The sequence below is a fragment of the Equus przewalskii genome, chromosome 28, assembly GCF_037783145.1.
Source record: "Equus przewalskii isolate Varuska chromosome 28, EquPr2, whole genome shotgun sequence".
NCBI classification, from domain to species: Eukaryota; Metazoa; Chordata; class Mammalia; order Perissodactyla; family Equidae; genus Equus; species Equus przewalskii.
The window spans coordinates 15,214,688-15,233,403 of NC_091858.1; the positions used below are offsets into that span (position 1 = coordinate 15,214,688).

The 18,716-nt window shown below is 44.0% G+C and overlaps 1 protein-coding gene and 1 long non-coding RNA gene across 10 annotated transcripts in view; one reads left to right on the top strand and one right to left on the bottom strand.

Annotated features, from left to right (window-relative positions):
- LONRF1 (LON peptidase N-terminal domain and ring finger 1) overlaps positions 1-12,140 on the bottom strand; it is a 67,429-nt gene extending 55,289 nt beyond the window's left edge. For 5 of the 9 annotated variants that reach the window (XM_070598531.1, XM_070598529.1, XM_070598530.1 and 2 more), the window contains exons 1-2: positions 11,313-12,140; positions 914-1,032 (exon numbers count right to left, since the gene is read on the bottom strand). In XM_070598531.1, the coding sequence (XP_070454632.1) occupies positions 914-1,032; positions 11,313-12,036 (843 nt within the window). In that variant the 5' untranslated portion in view covers positions 12,037-12,140. The other 4 variants (XM_070598527.1, XM_070598526.1, XM_070598534.1 and 1 more) reach the window with 2 other exon arrangements.
- On the top strand, positions 10,328-17,474 carry LOC139080108 (uncharacterized). The gene is made up of 2 exons (XR_011534284.1): positions 10,328-10,662; positions 16,708-17,474. It is a non-coding gene; the product is annotated as an uncharacterized lncRNA (long non-coding RNA).
- Positions 17,475-18,716: the final 1,242 nt, after the last annotated feature.

An 18,716-nucleotide genomic window follows, 5' to 3' on the forward strand; every position in this document is an offset into this window, starting at 1 on the left:
CTCCTCCTTCTTTTGCTTGAGGAAGGTTAGCTCTGAGCTAACATCTGTGCCAATCTCCCCCCTCTCCACCCCGGCAACTTTATATGTGGGTCACCACCAAAGCATGGCTGATGAGCAGTGTAGGTCCACGCCAGAGATCTGAATCCGTGAACACAGGCCACCCAAGAGGAGTGCGCCAAACTTAACAACTATGCCACAGGGCCAGCCCCTTCCATCTTATTCTTAATCAATATTTGTCTTCTACTAATAGGTCACACCATCATGGCAGTTAGTAGAATTTTCCCTAATTTATAATTTTCACAGCTTTCTCACCATACTATCCTCAAAGGCAGTTTTGAATGGAGGAAAAAGTCACATAAAAGAGTAATTTCTAGCTTAAAGAACTTGGCAATTTGATAGAAAGGAGATTTAGTAAACTGATGATATATTTTATATTTACGCCTCAAGCCTTTTTTAAAACCACATAGGCAGGGCAACCTCCTTTGCCCCATCTACTGTATGAAATCACTGTCTAATCATCTAGTTCCCATTATAATGCCTCAATCGACTGTCCATGCTCAAAGACTTCTTCTCTTTCCAGTAATAAACCTCCTCCATCCATGTCCAGTTTGGATCTACTTTGACAATATGGCCAGTTGTATCTCTTTGAGGAAATTTTGTCTACTGAAATCTCTAATTTTTTCCATGCCTTGAATTCACGTTGTTCTTTAATAAGGAAATAAGTTTCTTATAATTTAAAAAACTGTCAGATAATATTTATTTACTCAAAATATTGACCTTAGATTTCTGGAACTCTATATATTTTATTTAGAGTCAACCAATCCATTCTGTTAAAACTTATAACTGTAATTGAATGCATGTTCCCTACAGCTGAAATTTTAAAATTCATGCAAATGTAAAACAGTAACTTTACCTCAGGCCAATTTGGCAGTTGACAGAGAATTGCATTTAAATCTTCTATGGCTGCTTTAAATTCTTGGAGACCAGCATATGATTCAGCTCTGTAAATTTTTAGAGTCAAGTCGCTGGGCTCTGAAACAAATATTTTATAAAGATTTGATTATTTTTAAAAGATTATTGCGTAATCCACAAAATACATCCTACTAGATTAAGAACTGACTTAGTGATTCCAGTCAATAACCAGCAAATAAAGGTAGTGAATGAGCACAGTATGGGTGCAACCCGCTTACATGTCGAATTTTGTCTAAAGTTCTATCAAATCATTATATGTAGATTAAGTTAATGGAGGAAACTACGGTTTTTAAGAATAGTGGAAATATTTTCAAAACATGAATAATCACCTCTAAAAAACGAATGTTTTCTTAAAACAGGGCATTCTATACAGATTTAAAAGACATCTTAGATGTCTAAAGATTTGCCTTTTTATGGTAAATCTTAATTTTTTGTACCCTAATTTCTAACTCTTCATTTATAAATGACCCTATGTGTAACTACTGCACATAGAATTTCCATAGTAACAAAGAGTGACCACGGCTCAATCTTGGGAGGGTATACAATGGTCCTGATTCTGGAGGAGAGGGGTTGATAAGAGTTAGGGTTTTTAAGAGGTTAAAACTTTAATTCCTGCCATTAGCCGGAATGGTATCAGACTGTTCCAAAACAGATTTAATTTCAAATATTAAGTTTTGTTGACAATTTCACTATCTTCTATGTCTCTACTTGCAAAACCAAATTAGTGTCCAATGGCATTCAGAATGTCAGACAGTTCACCTATGAGACTATAAGCGATTATTACAGGTACACAGATTCTAAAACTGAAGAGTAAGCAAGACACTCATTCCCAGTACATCTACAGACGAAATGAGCTTGACTCTTCTTTAAAAGCTATTCATCTCTGAAGCCTTCAATAATGTATGCTTATGAAATAAAGCCTTCAGTGCGAGATAGGCATAAAGACCCATAAAGCCTCATTTAAAAAGAAAAAAAAAAAACTATAATAAAACTTCTCAAGAGCTCCCCGGTTTACACTAGTTTTTAAATGATTGCTTTTCTACAGATAACTTTCGATTTAACAATTAAATGAGACACAACTTTTTCGGTTGCTGGTGAACTCTTGATTTAATGATTAAATTAGACAAAAATTTTTCAGTTGCTGGTGCTTGAGAATAGAAATTATATCATTCCCTCAAGCTTATACTAATGAAAATTTTTAAAGAAGAATGAAATTAATATTTCATGAAAATATTTCTTACTTCCCAAATAAAAAACGACACGTCTAGAATATTTTGTCTTTTGTTTCATAAAGCAATATAATTGGAAATCATTATCTCTGAACAAAAATGCGTAGCAATTGAAAGCTCAGTCTGATTAACCAATCAAGAATGAAGAGGCCCAGCACAAAGCTGGGAGCTGTAGGTGTTCAACAGATTTTAATTTACCCCTGTCTTCCAAGAGCTTACAATCTAACGAGGAAACTTTATTTTCTTCTGCAGCGGCTTCATGTAATCTGATTTGACAAGCACAAGTGGAGTTCAGAAAATGGAGAGCAGTGCAGGCCAAAACAGTCCAAGAATGAGTGGTCCACTGACCAGCATCAAAAAACTCTTAAGGGGGAAAGGACTGGGGCCCGGGATGTGCAGTTTTCCCCCCTCAGCTGGGCTGCTCCCAAGAGCATCCTTGAGACCCCGCCTCTACTCCAGCACCTCCAGACAGAGAGAGCTCACTGTCACAACAGGCAGCCCACCCCACGCCTGGAGCCATTACTGGGCTCTTTTGTAATTCCAATTTTTTCTTTTACAGCAAGTTCCTATTGCACCATCCTTGACGCAGTGCACACTCAGAACGATGGAATATAAGACCCTTTTCTCAAGGCCTTCGCTGCTCAGCAGTCACCTTTATGCAGCCTCCTTAGGTCAGCCCTGAAGGAAGGGACTGAGAAGATCTCTGTCTTTGAGAAAGCCCACTCAACACATCACACTTCTGCACTGTGACCAAAGTGATGAAAGACTGTGTCCCCTCCCTACTCCACACAAAACACTTCGACTACTGATACTCCCTTAGGGGGAGAGGGAGGGTCCTAAAAAGTTAGTGTATACTGTGATAAGAAGAGAAGTACACCCTAAGAAGAGATGACAAAGAGGGTCGGATTTTAAAACTCTTGCTCCCCAATTCCTCCTAGGTAATGTTTTTACTGAGAACTTCAAACGTTAATGGAATAATTCTTTTGAATGATTCTATCCAAGAAAAAAAAAACAAAAACACCTCATCAGGTGAGTTCAAACTCCCAATACAGAGATTAGGGCCACCCATAATTCCAAAAAGGGGCAAATGCACTAACTGAGGCCCTCCAAGAAGTCAAAGCATACAGAAGGTGTGCCCTCCATGCAAACTTCTGCAAAAGGCCAACTGTGAAAAAAAGCAATCGGCCCCAACTGTGTCATTAACTCAAGTTTGAAAGAGGCAACAAATATTTACTCTATGCTCTCGACATGGCCTGAGAACACCAGAGCAAACAGTCACCTCTCTGCACAGGCCAGCAGGGTGGGCCTGTCAGTCCACTCCTGCAGGAGCCACGGTACCCAGCCAGCACCTGGCACATTAGAGACTCAATTTTTCGGAGAAGTGAATATAAAGAAAGATGCAGTTGGGCTAATCGTACTGAGCATGATCTAACTCCCAAATCTTTATCTTCGGGCCTGATTTTTTCACCCTACTTTCAGATTCATCAAATTTCCAACTGCCTGCTTGCTGTACCTTTCCTCAAATTCAGTGTTTCCCACCAAAAAAAAAAAGTGTCTTTTCACTGTATTCTTAGTAACACCACTGACTTCTCAAATCAAATTCTTAACTTTGTCAATTTTATCTCCCATAATATTTCTCAAATCTGTCCCTGGTCTTTTCCAACCCTACTACTAATAGCCTTGGCTTAGGCTCCCAAAATCTGTTTAAGACTACTGCAATAGCTTGCTGACAGCTCTCACTGCCTCCCAGTTTTACCCTACCTATATCCGCATCAGCCACAAGATGAAGCGGGTTGGTACGACATACAAGTTCCTTCATGCCTGGCTCCTGCCCACCTCTCCAGCCTTACTTCCTGTCACTATCAACCTCCCACTTCAAGTCCCAATGATACCGAACTGCTCGCCCTGCCCCGAGGATCCACTCTATTTCCTGCCTCCCTCGTTTGCTCACAGAGCTCTCTCCTAGTCCTATCACTCCTTGTCAGACCACTCTCCTCCCCCTGGTCTGGATAACTGTCTCGTCTAGCAGAACAGCTCACCAATCTCTTCTCAAGAAGCTTGCCCTTGAGTCCACTTCCACTCAGCCTCTCAGAAGGATCAAGAGCATGAGCCTTAAGGTCAGACTGCCTGGGGTCAATTCCGGGCTCCTCCACTTACCTGGAGAATATTACCAAACACCTCTGTACCTCAGCCTCCTCAGCTGTCAAATTGAGGGTGTTTCTAAAATTTATTTTTATTTAAGAACCACTACTTACTATGTACTGTTCTAAATGATTTACAACCTTCAGAACAATCTTACATGGGTCTAACATTGCGTTTTTACAGATAGGGAAACTGAGCACAGAGTTGAAGTGACTTGCTCAAGATCAAACAGCTAGTAAGTGGTGGATTCTAGATTCTACCTCCAGCAGTCTGGCTCCGGAGCTCTGGCTGTTCACCTGCATGCTAATAACAGTATCTGCTTCACAAGGTTACTCAAGAGCCGAGTTAATATATGCAAAGTACTGGGAACAGAGCTTGCTACATTGTAAGCACTACTTAGTGTTTGCTACTATGACTCCATTCCTTCACTCCATGTGCATAGTATTAATTTTCAAATCTATTTCTGAGCTCCCTCCATTATTTCCCGTCTTTGTATCCTCAAATCCTGGCTTTGCTACATGTTTGCTGAGCCAGGGGAAATTCATTAAAATCTGTCCCCTTAAGCTCCGCAGCTCATGCTCTCATTTTCTCTTCTCTCAGATCCAGGAATATGGTGACTCGTTAGACAAATAAAAAGACTGAAATAAAATTCTGCTACACATCTGAGGGAACCAGTCTTTGTCCAAGACCGTTCATGGGCTGACAGGGGAAAGTGCTCCAGACTCGTGATTCCTCATCTTTGTTCCAATGCTGAGGGACAGGGGATCAAGAATAGGAGTCTACCCATTGTTAATTTAATTCACCCTCAAGACACTTTTCTGGGGCCAGCCCGGTGGCCCAGAGGTTAAGTGCACACGTTCTGCTTCTCGGCTGCCCAGCGCTCGCCAGTTTGGATCCTGGGTGCAGACATGGCACCACTTGGCACGTCATGCTGTAGCAGGCGTCCCACATATAAAGTAGAGGAAGATGGGCACGGATGTTAGCTCAGGGCCAGTCTTCCTGAGCAAAAAGAGGAGGACTGGCAGCAGTTAGCTCAGGGCTAATCTTCCTCAAAAGAAAAAAAAAAAAGACACTTTTCTTTGGAGTATGAAAGTGATGACATTTTTAATGTACAGTTTTAGGAAATATACCATATATATTGTTTTAACTTGCTTTTTTTGGTCCATGTAATTAACTACTAGTCCACATGATTTTTAATGGCTTCAAAGTTTTCTACTATATACACAATCTATTTTAAAATTCCCTCCTCTGCAATTATTACTCCCAATTTTTGCTAATATAAAAAATACTACATGAGCATCTATTTACATGCCCTTACATATCTGCTTATTTCCTTAGTCAACTATCAAGTTGAATGACTGTGTAGAAAGTTATAGAGACATACAAAGTTTTCAATACATTCTGCTAGCCCTTTTATAAAACTTTACTTATTTTATAGTCTCACAGCTGTTTATGTTGTTCACTAGAAAAATACAAGTGAAAAATAGCACCATTATTTTAACAGACCTCTCTTCTGTGAGTGTGACCTTTAAAACTATATATTTATAGGCTATTTGGGTTGTTTACATGTAAGTGTAAAACTTCCTGTTCACATCCTTTTTCTCATTCTGAGTATCTTTATCTTAGATTTACACGTTGAGCTAGTTCAAGAATGTCAATGGCCAACCAAAACACCAAATTTCTTTGCATCTATTACTTTATCAAGTCCAGTATGGTAGGACTGGGTTATAACATTTAAATTCAAAGCTGCCAAGTGACAAGTGATTAATGATTGATTAATAAAGCCCAGGAATAGTAATCTGGCACAGTAATTAAGATCACAACCACTGGATTCAGAAGATCTGGGTTCAGATTCACTTTGGGGAGTACCTCAGTCTGTCCCTTACACATTGCTGATGATACCTACATCTTAAGACTGTTGCGAGGACTAAATAAGATAATGCATGTTAATAGTTAACACACTGCCTGGCGCACAAGTGTTCAATAAATAACAGTTACTGTTAATATTACAAAACATTTCAAAACAAGTTGATAAAGAAATGAGATTAGCTTTTGATACAGGTATTAGAAGAATATTTTCTATCTCTTCTTTTATGCAAATAAACCTTAGCCCAAATGAGAAATATCTTTAGGGAGTATAGTGCAGACTAGAGAATGGGACAACGGTGAGCTAAAGAAGGTGGGGAAGCAAAAAACTGATCCTATCCTACAAAAGAAAAAGGAAAAAATTGAACCAAGCTTCTGTCTTGCATTTTAGTTCTCTTAAGGCATTCACCCTCTATACAAAACATGACAATTTTGAAAAATACCTTTCCAACAAAGAGGCAGAATGCTATACAAATTCATTTAAAATTGTACTTGAATATATCCAAGCCTCTTAGAATTGTTCCAGGAAATAGAAAAACAGTTCTGAATAAACAGAAGGCTAATATACAAATAACTAGAAATCTAAGATCAGTGAGTTTTGGTAAATTTTGAATTATTTGTTTGATGAAGAAAAAACAGGTAAAAACGCAGAAATTATTTATACAAGACAGGACACTATTAAGTGTATATAAACCCTTTTGTTAATCTACTATATCAATAAGAATATGCCATTATAACATTTTTATAGTGAACCGGAGGCACTGAAAAACCCTTAAAGTGACTTCTGAATTAAAGACAAGATGAATCAGAGATATAGTGCATATAGGCTCAATTAATTAGAAGTCAATTAAGCAATAAGCACTTTTTCTAGTGATTTTTAATAAATATTTGCTTCCATTTTAAAAGAAACAAAAAAAACCAAACTCTATAACGACAGGGACTTAATTTTGTTCACTTCTGTATATCCAGCACCTAAAATGATGCTTGGTATACAGTAGGTACTCAATAAATACTTGTTGAATGAATAGGAAGAATATTTAAGATGTATGTTTTATATGCTCATTTTTTAATCACCTTTATATTTAGAAGCAATATCCTGCACACCCGGTTTCTGCTTTCAATTCTAACGTGGTCACTTCTTCCCTTAAAAAAGTCACTTAAAATTCTTGGAGCTCTTTTCTTCAATTGGTGAATTAGGAATATGAACACTTGCCTTCCTACCTCACACAATCTTCTGTAAGGATCGGTTAAGATAATGGAAGTGAAAATACTTTGTGAACTATGAAACACCACATAAATGTCAATGTTTATTGTTTCAGGTCCTTTGCAGAATAAGTTAGGGCACAAATAAGTTTATTGATTAATTAAATTCAAATCTCTTCACATTGACCCAGTTGAGTTGCATAAGATATTAAAAGCCCTTTACATTTTCTTTAAACGTATTCATTATTCACCTATAATTTGACTAATCTCTTTTCAACTAAAGTGTTGGAGTATCTATATTTTATTGATGTACGCTAAAATGTTAACATGAATTAACATACATAGGATAGAATCAGGATTTAACCCTCACTCTGGTAATATTATTAATGTGGTAGAGAGAAAAAAATAGGACTTGATATCACATGGTTTAGATTTCAATTCTAGCTAAATCATCTTTTAGCTGTAGCACAACTCTTACATTTTTAAAATATTTTAATTAATATTTATTCTGTCAGGCACCATTCAAAAGCACTTTACATGTTTTGACTCAATTCTCGTAAGAGCCCTAGGCGGTTGTTATTACTGGTATCTCTCTATGAAGTGGATACTATTCGCACTTTTCAGATAAGGAAACCAAAACAGGGAGGTTAGACAACAGGCCCAAGGTCAGAATGCAAGTGGAGGGCTGCAGTGGGATTCAACCCAGGTAGTCAGCTCCCAGCATGTACAGCTTTAACCACTAGGCCACACTGCACCTCCATCTCCAGGGGCCTCAATTTCCTTCTGAGGATAAGAGCACTCCACAGGATTCTTTGTGAAGATCAAATGATATAAAGAATTTTAAAACACTTGGTAATAGTCAAGGACTATGTAATTAGTATTAAAGACAAAAATTTCCTTCCAAGTATTTCAAATAAAATGTTCTCCCTCTTCTGACCTTTATTTTTTTAAAAACCAGTTCAAACTATAAACCACACTCTCCTGTTGTTTTCTTTTGGGGGAGAGGGGTGTATATGGGGAGGAGGCAAGTGTAAAAATTCACTAAAAATAAAAGGAAGACAGCAAAGTGGGATCATTTCAATAGACTCTTAAGTGCAATGATTCAATGCAGAAAAGACTGTTACATAACATCCTTGAACTCTAAAAAGACAAAGTTATGAAACATCTGAGAGTTAATATCAAAAGATCAATGGATTAAATGTTACCTAAATATATTTCAATTCAACAGAAACTTATGTAATCTCAATGGGAAACTTCTGATTTTGGCAAAGGTTTTCAAGCTTTCCTTTCTTGTTGACAGGGATAAATTTGGATGTGTGTGGGCTAACTGTAGACTAGATTATTTTTTTCTAATTAATAGTATTTACTTGTTTCATTATAAGCATTATATGAAGAAATTACAGTGAAAGTCTTTTTTCACTGGCAACAAGAATGAATCATTAGTAACTACAACCGGACAGTTACATAAATACATTTCAAATGCCTAGCCAACTCTCAAAAAGTTAAAAGCTTAACTGTTCAAATAGATTTATGACTTGACCAGTTAACTTTTTTATTTATGCCGCTGAACTGTTGAATACATAATACGTGTACTTTACCAACTATAATTTGTTAGCTTTAAGATCCTTTTCTCCTGCTTCACACTAAAAATTCAGAGGATGAAAAAAGTTATCCCCGTTAGTACCATTCAGACACATTTTCGAGTATGGGAATTAATGATTTTCGAAAGATCTACAAATGGGGGGAAAATGGGCCAACGATGTGGAAGTCAGGAAACTTGGGTTCTAGTCCCGCAAAAGTAGGATTAAGCAGCTGAATGCGGAAATTGCCATATGCTGCCCATGCAAACTGAAAAAGGGAAAAAGTAGACCTTTCAGAGTCTTTTTCTGTTAAAAATAAAATCCTCAATCCACGGCCCAGAATCTTCATTAAAAGATTATTGGTCATAGAACATTAAGCTAGACCTTAATTACTAAATGTGCTCACTGTTCTCCCATGGATTAGGACCTGAATTCTTATGGAGGGCCTAATTGAAGAGATCAAACCACTAAATTAGCAACAGTTAAGACTGAATAGGCTGTCCTTAAATTTCAGCCTTTATTTGACACTAGCGACAAAATAACTTCCCTGGAAATTTACTTTAAACATTTTCGTTGGGTGAGCTACAAAGGCAGGATGAACCCTGGTCCAACATTTAGGAGCACTGGAGGATACCCTGTTGCCTCTACAACCAGCAAACAGTGAGACGGTGGACAAGTCATTGCACTGTCCTAGCTTCTGCTTCATTAATAAATTGAGGACCACGGCCCAGATGGTCTGTACTCCCTACTCCTACGCTATTGACCCAGAGGGACAGAGTCGCCTATATCAGAATTTTATATTTCAAATAGTTCTTTTTTGTACTGGGTCAACCTCTCTAATTTATTTTATAACCGCCTACACCCCATAACGATACCGAAAGAATATGAAAATATGCAGGGTTTGTGCTTTATGGTTTAAAGGTATTAAACAACAATCTATTGTCATTAGTTCAAAATGACTAAGCATCTACAGGAAAAGATCCACAAGATACTTTCAGTTACATAGTTTATAAATTTACCTCATACCTATCATCAGTTTATATTTTAGATGTTTGTTTTCTTGGGGATTATCCCCCGAGTATTATTTCATGCCAACATAGACACTAATCTTGAAATACGCTTACTGAACACAAGGCTTAAGTGACACCACTGACATTTTATAATTGTGTGGGAGGCCCTCCTGTGCACTGTAGGATGTTTAGCAGCATCCCTGGTCTCTACCCACTAGAGGGACCAGAACCACCACTCCCACGAGGGGTGGCAACCAAAAATATCTCCCGATATGTCCCCTGGGGGGGTGACACCCCTCTGGGGAGAAAAGCACCGATTTAAAGAACAACTCTTCATTTTACTTAGATAAGTCTGGCCACGTCCCCTGCCACAGCCTAAAACCACCTTAAGAAAAGTGCTAACCTAGGTCAGGAGGCCGAAGCTGCTGCTCAGAGGGAAAGAAATAGACAAAAGATCGACAGGGTCTTTCTGCACAGCTTGATCAAGAGTGAAGAGGCCAACAGAAGCCTGGCAAAGAACTCCATCAGACACTACCCCTTTATCTCTACCGTGAACGAGGTGTGTTCGAAACTAAGCACAGCGCTGTTTATGAAACAACCATGATTTGAAACAGGCAGGCTGAAACCATCAAGAAGAACCAACTCCGCCAGCCTTTTCAGGTAGGATCGAACGGCCCGGGCAGCTCCGAGCCCGCCCGCAGCCCGGCGGCCCGGGGGCCTCCCGGTGCTGGGTGCGGGCGCCGAGCTCCCGCCACGCCCACCGGACGTCACCCGTTACACAACGCTCCCACCCAGCTTATGCAATTCTGCCCTCCCGCGGCTTCCAATTGCCCCGGTGACTTTTGTGCGAGACGAAGGTAAACGTTGCACGCCTCGCCGCCGCCGGGGATCCTCTCCCGTCCGGGCTGTCCTGGCGCCGCGCTCCCCCGGCCCGGCCCGGCCCGGCCCGATCGGTCAATCACCGGAAAGCGCGCGGCAGGAAGCGAGCGGCCGCCGGGCTCGCCCAGCTCCCCGCCATCCCGCGCTCGGCTCGGGACGCGCCCGCCCGCCCGCCAGGCCGCGGCCGAGGGAACCCCGCGCCGGGCGCCCCTCCCGGCGCCGCGTCACAGGCGGCTCCGAGGGCGATCCCCATTGTGACCGAAGCACCCCGGGGCGCCGCCCCCTCCCACCCCCTCGAGGACCCGGAGCCCCGACACGCGGGGTCAGGCGGCCTCCGGGAGGCACAGCCGCCTCCCCGGGGCGCAGACGAGCAGCCCGTCGGGGAAGGAGGGTGGGGTCGGCCGGGCCGCGCCGCATCCCCGCGCGGTCACCTGCTCGCAGCGCCTCGCAGGCGGCGGCCAGGGCCTCCCGGTAGCGCCCCTGGCACAGCAGCTCCCCGAGCCGGCCGGCCGCCCGCGCTCGCTCCCGCTGGCCCGGGAACCACTTCTCGGCCAGGTGGTTGAGGACGACGCTGGTCCTGAAGTCCGAGGAGGCGATGGCGGCGGCCAGAGGCGGCGGCCGCGGGCCGGCGCCCGGAGCATCCGTGGCAGCGGCGGGGGCGGGCGGCAGCCGGTCCCGGCAGAGGCGGCAGCGGGCGCGGAGCTCTCTCCGCAGGCAGCGGCGGCAGTAGCTGTGGCCACAGGGCACGGTCACCGGCTCGCTCAGGAAGCCCCGGCAGCCCAGGCAGCTGAGCAGCCCGCCGGCGCCCGGCTCCGCGCCCGCCGCCGGGGTCGCGCTGCAGCGCAGCCCGTGGCGGAGCCGGTAGTTGAGCACCAGGCAGTCCACCAGCGTGCCGAGGCACTCGGGCCTGGCCGGGGCCCCGCGGCGCAGCGCCGCCGCGTACGCCTCCAGCGCTCCCTTCAGGTGGCCGCCCAGCGCCAGCAGCTCGCCGCGGCGGAGCAGCAGCTCCCAGCGCTCCGGCTCCGCGGCCGCGCGCTCCAGCCCGTCGCCGCCGCCGCCGCCGCCCACTTCCCAGAAGCGGCCCCGGCTCCGCGGCCCGGGGCCCGTCTCCCGGCTCCCTGCTGCCGAGCTCCTCGCCACCGCCGGAGAAGACATGGCCCGCGGAGGGCTGCGCCGCCGCCGCCGCCCGCCGCCACGGTCCCGGAGGCTCCGGGGCGCGCGGCTCCGCACGCGGCCCGCGAGCAGGGGGGCGTGGCGCGCGGACACGGCGGGGCGGCGCGCGCCCGGGAAGCCCCGGGGGCGGGGCCTGGCGGGCGCGGGGCGGGGCCGGGCTCGGCGGCGGCTGCGGCGCCCGGGACTCCCCCGCACCGCCCGCGGCCGGGTCCCGGAGGAGCCGCCCGGCCGACCCCGCCCCTGCCGAAGCCCCTCCTGGCGGGGACGCGAGGTCAGATGATGCCCCAGCGGGGATCTAATTGGCTTCTCCGGAAGAAGGGCCCGGCTGTTAACTAACAAAGCCCGTGGGTGACTCCGTCCCCCTCGCGTCGCCGCCGGCCGCCCCCCACCTGCCGTGGCCTCGCCCCTTCTCCCGCGGCTTGTGGGCGCTCTCTTGCCAGGCGGGCGGCCGGCCTCTCAGGACTGGGGCCCAAATCGCTAACCGTCTCCTGACACACCCGCCGCCAGAGTGGGGATCCGCCCCGTGTAGCCTGTCGGTTGTCAAGTGCACGTGTGCATGTTCATTAATTCATGCCCAAGTTACAGATGGGTATGTAGAGGCAGAGGGCCTAGGAATGCGCAAAGTCAGTCTGATGATTCTTCAAGGCTAGAGTCGCCAGCTTTAGAAACAAAAAAAGAGCCCTACCTGGGTTCCTGAGGCCACTCCTTCCAGAGGGGACCCCCCTGGTGCCAAGTTTCTGCTGCCTTTCCAGTTTAAAAGTCACCCTCCACCTCGAGGGAGGAAGCCCACAGGTTCCCAAGGTGTCAGCGGCACTCTTCACATCTCACTCCCTGCCCCACAGCTGCCTAAGGCCTATATTTGGCATTTTTAAAGAAAAAATCCCAGGGTGAATGCTTTTCACATGGCACTCACCCACTGCACCCCCAGCAAAAGCAGGGGCTCCTGTTCCAACAGGATGTGGAGGCAAGCAAGTTCATTTATCTTGCACATTGCGCCTGAAGCAAATTACAGCTAAGACCCAAGCAGCAACTCCTAATCACTCGGAGTGGGGAATCCTGGAATTAATTCACGAGCGTAACCTTGAATCTAATCCTACCCTCCTCAGTCACCACCTTCCCTCAATAAGCAGAATGACTTAAGTCAGATGCCCACATACTCATTTGAGACCTGAAACCTAAGTGGTCAAACAAAAATCCATCTACACATGGACATTTACTTTTGCGATGCATTCCTGTCCTGTCCTGCACAGCAGCTTGCAAAATGTGCAACAGTAAATACTGAATACGTGTGTACATGATTACACAAGAAGAATAAATTGATAAACATGTTTATATTCCTTATCAAATATGGTTCAAAGCAGGTTTTATTATGGAATTTCCCCTAAAAGTAACATGTATGGTTCAGAAAAATAATATGAGGGATCATTTGGCCTTTGGAGTTTCTTTCCCTAATAGATGTGACGAATAACCACATCTGATTCTGGTGTGAAATAAAATGGTACAATTATGATAATAGGAGAGGAAAAAAAATGGGACTGTAGGAGGAATCTTGCCGTGTTCTCTTTGGCATTTGTGAATGGTTATAATTCATGTTTGCTGGTTTATACATTTACATAACTGGTTCTCATTTATGTAACTTATTTATGTAAGAGGCTGTCCTGCCACTGTATCCTTTGTGTATGCACAATTTCCCTCTGAATCAGGAAGTCTGGGGCAGAACCACCACCGACTCTATGACAGGTCGCTCTGCTGTCATTCTGTGCCCCCAAAAGAAGATCTGCGCTTGGATGAGACTGCTTTTCAAATTCAGAGGAGAGATAAATTAGTCTGTCTCTTCATTCATTTTCTAAAATTCGGACTTTGGTCTCTGACTCACCCAGCAGGCTGCCATGGAGAAGAGAGAATCCTACGAACCAACCCCCGGCCAGGAGGGCTACCATGGGGTGAATCTCTCCTCTTTTCCTTCTAGCATTACTTGCTGGTGTCTTTGCTAACCAAGTAGTAAAATCATGAGATTTGTATTTCATTTCGGTTTTTTCGTGTTGTCTTCTAAAATAGATCGGTTATGTAAGAGAGTAAGAAGAAAAGCATATCTGTTTCCTAATTTGGAAAATGCTTATCACTATCATTCCCCACCACGCCAGAAGGAGCCTTTCCTGATATAGTTAGGTAAACTCCTATTTAAGAATCACGTAACGCAGTGCTTTTCTTGTACGGGAGTCAGCTGAAGATGTGTATTTGAACCTCCTTTTTGTGCCGTGGGTGAATTTACCATTTGTTTCTTCACATTGTTACCATTAAAAAAGAAAGACTGAGTTTAAGCTTTAAAGAGCCAAGCACAGTTATGTCCTCTTCCCGATTCATAGCAGTTGGTAACATTCTAGTCAATACATTGAAACAGTAAACTCTAAAGTGTGATTTAATTAGCACATACCCAATAGCATATCTAGGCACAATGCACAGAAGGAAGGGAATTTAGAGACGACCTCTCATAGCCCTCATTGTGCATACATGGGAATACTGAGAACTGAAAAGCTGCCAGTTTAATAGAAGTCATCCTGGAGAGGGAATCCAGAGACCCAGTGTTGACCCTATTTATGCCTCTGTACCTGCGAGGAAGTCACCTGGCCTCCCTGAGCCTCATTTGGCATCTGTACAATGAGGGAACTGGAACTCTCTCTCAGGTGCCTTCTGCCTCTGGAGTGGAGCCCTAGGGGTTTGTTTGAACACAATGAGAGGAGGCAGAGAGTCTCCCAGCCTCAGGAACACAGCAACATGACACCTGATGGAAATGAAACAGCTGAAGATGAAGGCTGAGGACAGAAGAGGAGGGTACTGGAAGCAGGCTTCGTTGGGGCACACCCAGCCCTCTCCAGAGCAGGGGACCCAATCTCCAGGGCATGAACGTTTTCGGTCACTGGACAGGGATCCCCCACCGCACACCTCCTCGCCTCTACTGTAAATCTGCGAGAGGCTGGAAGAGAGCCTGTGGGGGGGCTGGTTATATAACTTGGGCATTTGTGGGGAAGTTTATATAAGATGCTAAAAATACAGTATGTGATTGCTCTACTGGTGTTCTTGTGAAACGCCCTAATGAGGACAACCTGAGTAGGTTAGATAGAGATGATGCTCAGTAGGTGTCCAAAGCCAGTCGTGCGCAGTGAGTACTGTCTAACCAAGGACAGTTCACTACTTGTTGCTAAGTGTTCCCTGGTAGCTCAGTGGGGAGCACTGTCAGAATGCTCAAAGGACACTACCCTTACCAAGGGCACCATTCTTCATTCTTCTTTTCTAATACCCTGAAGAAATATGTCACCCATATTCTCTTTTATTGGTAGTCAAATTGATATTCCCAGTACCAAGCTGTTAAAAAGAAAGACATTGGAATAAACCTTATACATTATTTAACAAGTTCTAAGAATTAACTGCACATGAATTCCCCTGGTACTCTCCATCCTCTTTCCTTGGCCACCTTCCCCTGCCTTAGCACTTAGCATCATGTGACACGTAATGTACATCCACAATATTTGTCGCCTCCCTCTGGAATGTAAGCTCCTTGAGAGCCGGGATTTCTGATGTCTTGTTCTTGCACCCAGGGCACTGAGAAAACACTAAATCATCACTGTTGAATGAGTCACACACAAATTAATGATGTCACCTAATAGTCTTCATTCTTGTTAGTGACAAAAATACATTTACCATTAACACAGTAGGACAATCTATTTTCTTCATTTCTCCTCTGTTTCTCTCACAGTTCCCATCCGGTCTTCCAGAAAATCCTTTGGGTTCTGCCTTGAGCAGATATCCAGAATGTGACCCCTTCTCACTGTTCCTCCATCCCCCAACCCCATCTTCACCCCAGCCCAAGCCCCCAGCATCCCTCCTCCTACAACAACACAACCAGTTTTGGTATTCTTTAGGTAAGAGAAATAATCTTGCAAGTGGAAACAGATATAACAAAAGTTATATTCAGGGGCCAGCTCCATGGCCTAGTGGTTAAGTTTGGCATGCTCCACTTCCGCAGCCTGGGTTCATGGGTTCAGATCCCTGGTGAGGACCTGGTCAGCCATTCTGTGACAGCGACCCACATATAAAATAGAGGAAGATTGGCATAGACATTAGTTGAGGGCTAATCTTCCTCAAGCAAAAAAGGAGGAGGATTGGCAACAGATGTTAGCTCAGGGCCAATCTTCCTCAGCAAAAAAAAAAACAAAAAACAAGAAGAAATTTATGGGGGCCGGCTCCGTGGCTGAGTGGTTAATTTCGCATGCTCCACTTTGGCGGCCCAGGGTTTCACCTGTTTGGATCCTGGGCATGGACACAGCACTGCTTATCAGGCCACGCTGAGGTGGTCTCCCACATAGCACAGCCAGAGGCACTCACAACTGGAATATGCAACTATGTGCTGGGGGGCTTTGGGAAGAAAAAAGAAGAAGAAGAAGATTGGCAACAGTTCTTAGCTCAGGTGCCAATCTTTAGGAAAAAAAAAAGTTATGTTCAGCAAAAAATATATATATGTATATATAAATCAAGAAAACAAATCTACAAGAAAACAAAACAGTCTAACAGCAAATAATGCTTTAATAATTTGAAAATTATAAAGCACTAATAACGTGGATAGAATCTAACATTATTATTACTATTATTATTTAGAAATGCTTGCTAAACTCCTGGGAATATGAGACAGTCTTTGAAGATTTGAGAAGATTTGGTGGGATGCCTATATGGATCCAAAACATGTTGGCGTCATCCTCAACTCCTCTCTTTCCCACATCCTTCGCATCTGGTGGACCACCGAGTCCTCAGAACATATCCAGAATCTGACCCCATCTCACTCCTCCCCTGCCACCACCCTCATCCAAGCCACCAGCAGCATCTCTCACCTGGATTACTGCAACAGCCTTCTAACTGACCTCTGCTTTTGTCGTTACACCCTATCGTTCTGTTATCAGCACAGCAACCAAGTAATCACCTTAAAACATAAACAGTACACTCCTCGAAATACAGTATTTACTTCTCGTTTTAACTCAAGAGAATCCAGAGTCCTGACCGTGAGCCAGAAGTCAGTACTCCGTCTACCCCACCCTCCAGCCTTTCTGATCTGGTATCCTGCTGGTCTCCCCGCTGTCACTCCACTCCTGACACTCTGGCCTCATCAGGGCCTTGTTCTTTCCTGGTATCCTAGGCTGGGAAGCTTTTCTGATAGATGTCCTCAAGGCTGCCTTCCTCTCTTCCTTTAGACTTTTGTGCAAATGGCATCCTCTCTCTGATGACTTGCCTGGTCTCCCTGTCTCTCTCTTGTTTTTATCTTTAGCATTTATTCCTAATATACTGTATATTTTATTTATCTTATGTATTGTTTGTCACCCCAAAAGAATGTAAATTCTAGGGAAACCTTATATAATAAACTGCTTTATTCACTGTTGGATTTTCAGTGCCTAGAACACATAATAGGTCCTCAATAAAAAACTGTCGAATGAAGGAATGAGAAAGAGGCATTGGTGCTGCACACAGAAACGTACTAGCTCTAATGCTCAACTCCTGCTTGTGACAGCTATGGTCTGTTACACCCCAGCCAGGGGGAGAGGAAACCTATGGAATGAAAGATGTGGAATGAAGCTCTGCCATGGCTTTGCATGACAGGATCTAACAAAATAATAATTACATTTAAGAAAGACAAGTGGAAGTTGTAATATCAGCTTACTTGCAAAGGAATCTCTAGCCCGAGTGAACGATATTGAGTGAATTTACCCCTTTGGAAAGTTCACGTGTATGTTGGCAATCTGGTCAACTTCCCATGCCCAGCAAATATGGAGAAGACCCTACCACTGTCCCCTTACCACGTGGTTTTATTTTATTTGTACATTCCCAGGATTATACAACTTGGTTGGGCTGTCACCTGATTTAGAGGAAAAAGGCATATGATGCAATTTTGCCTGGTTCATTTTCAGCTCCTGTGTGACTTTTTTAGAATCTGAGTTATTAGATAAATCGTAAGGACTCAAGATTGCAATTCATAAAATGAGTGATGTCGATAAAGTGAATATTTGTATAATTTCATCTGAAAGACTGCAGTAGGCTAGTTGGGGGAGGAGGGCATCTGAGCCAGTGGAGGAGATCGAGCATGTCAGGTTTGAAGACACTTGTGACTAGGTTAGGTCAGATGATCTGTGTCCGAAAATGGTACACCAGTTCAGTGCCAAAAAAGGAGAGATGACGACTTCAGATGATGGAAGCATAACCAGGAGATGCAAATACATACATCAGAGAGTCAAGATAAGGACATATGGTAGAATAAACCACCGGGTTAGTGGCTGAGGAAGTTAAGAGAAACAAAAGGAGGAGGAAGAATTGGAAAACATCAGGCTGATATACATCACAGATCATCTTTATTCAGTGTCCACAACATGTGATAGGCCAGGCCGGTTTAGGGCCTTGGGCCAAAGAGACGGATCTCTTCTCCAATTCTGAAGAAGCCAATGAAGGGACACTCTCTCAAACTTGAGTGAAATAAATTAAGCAAATAACATGAAGGATTCTTTTATCCAGCATGGAACACTAATTATCACAAAAATTAACAATACGTATGTATATTAAAGAGTTTTGAACAAGTTTAAGAACGACAGCTATGTTAAAATACTACTAAGGGAAGTCAGACTCCA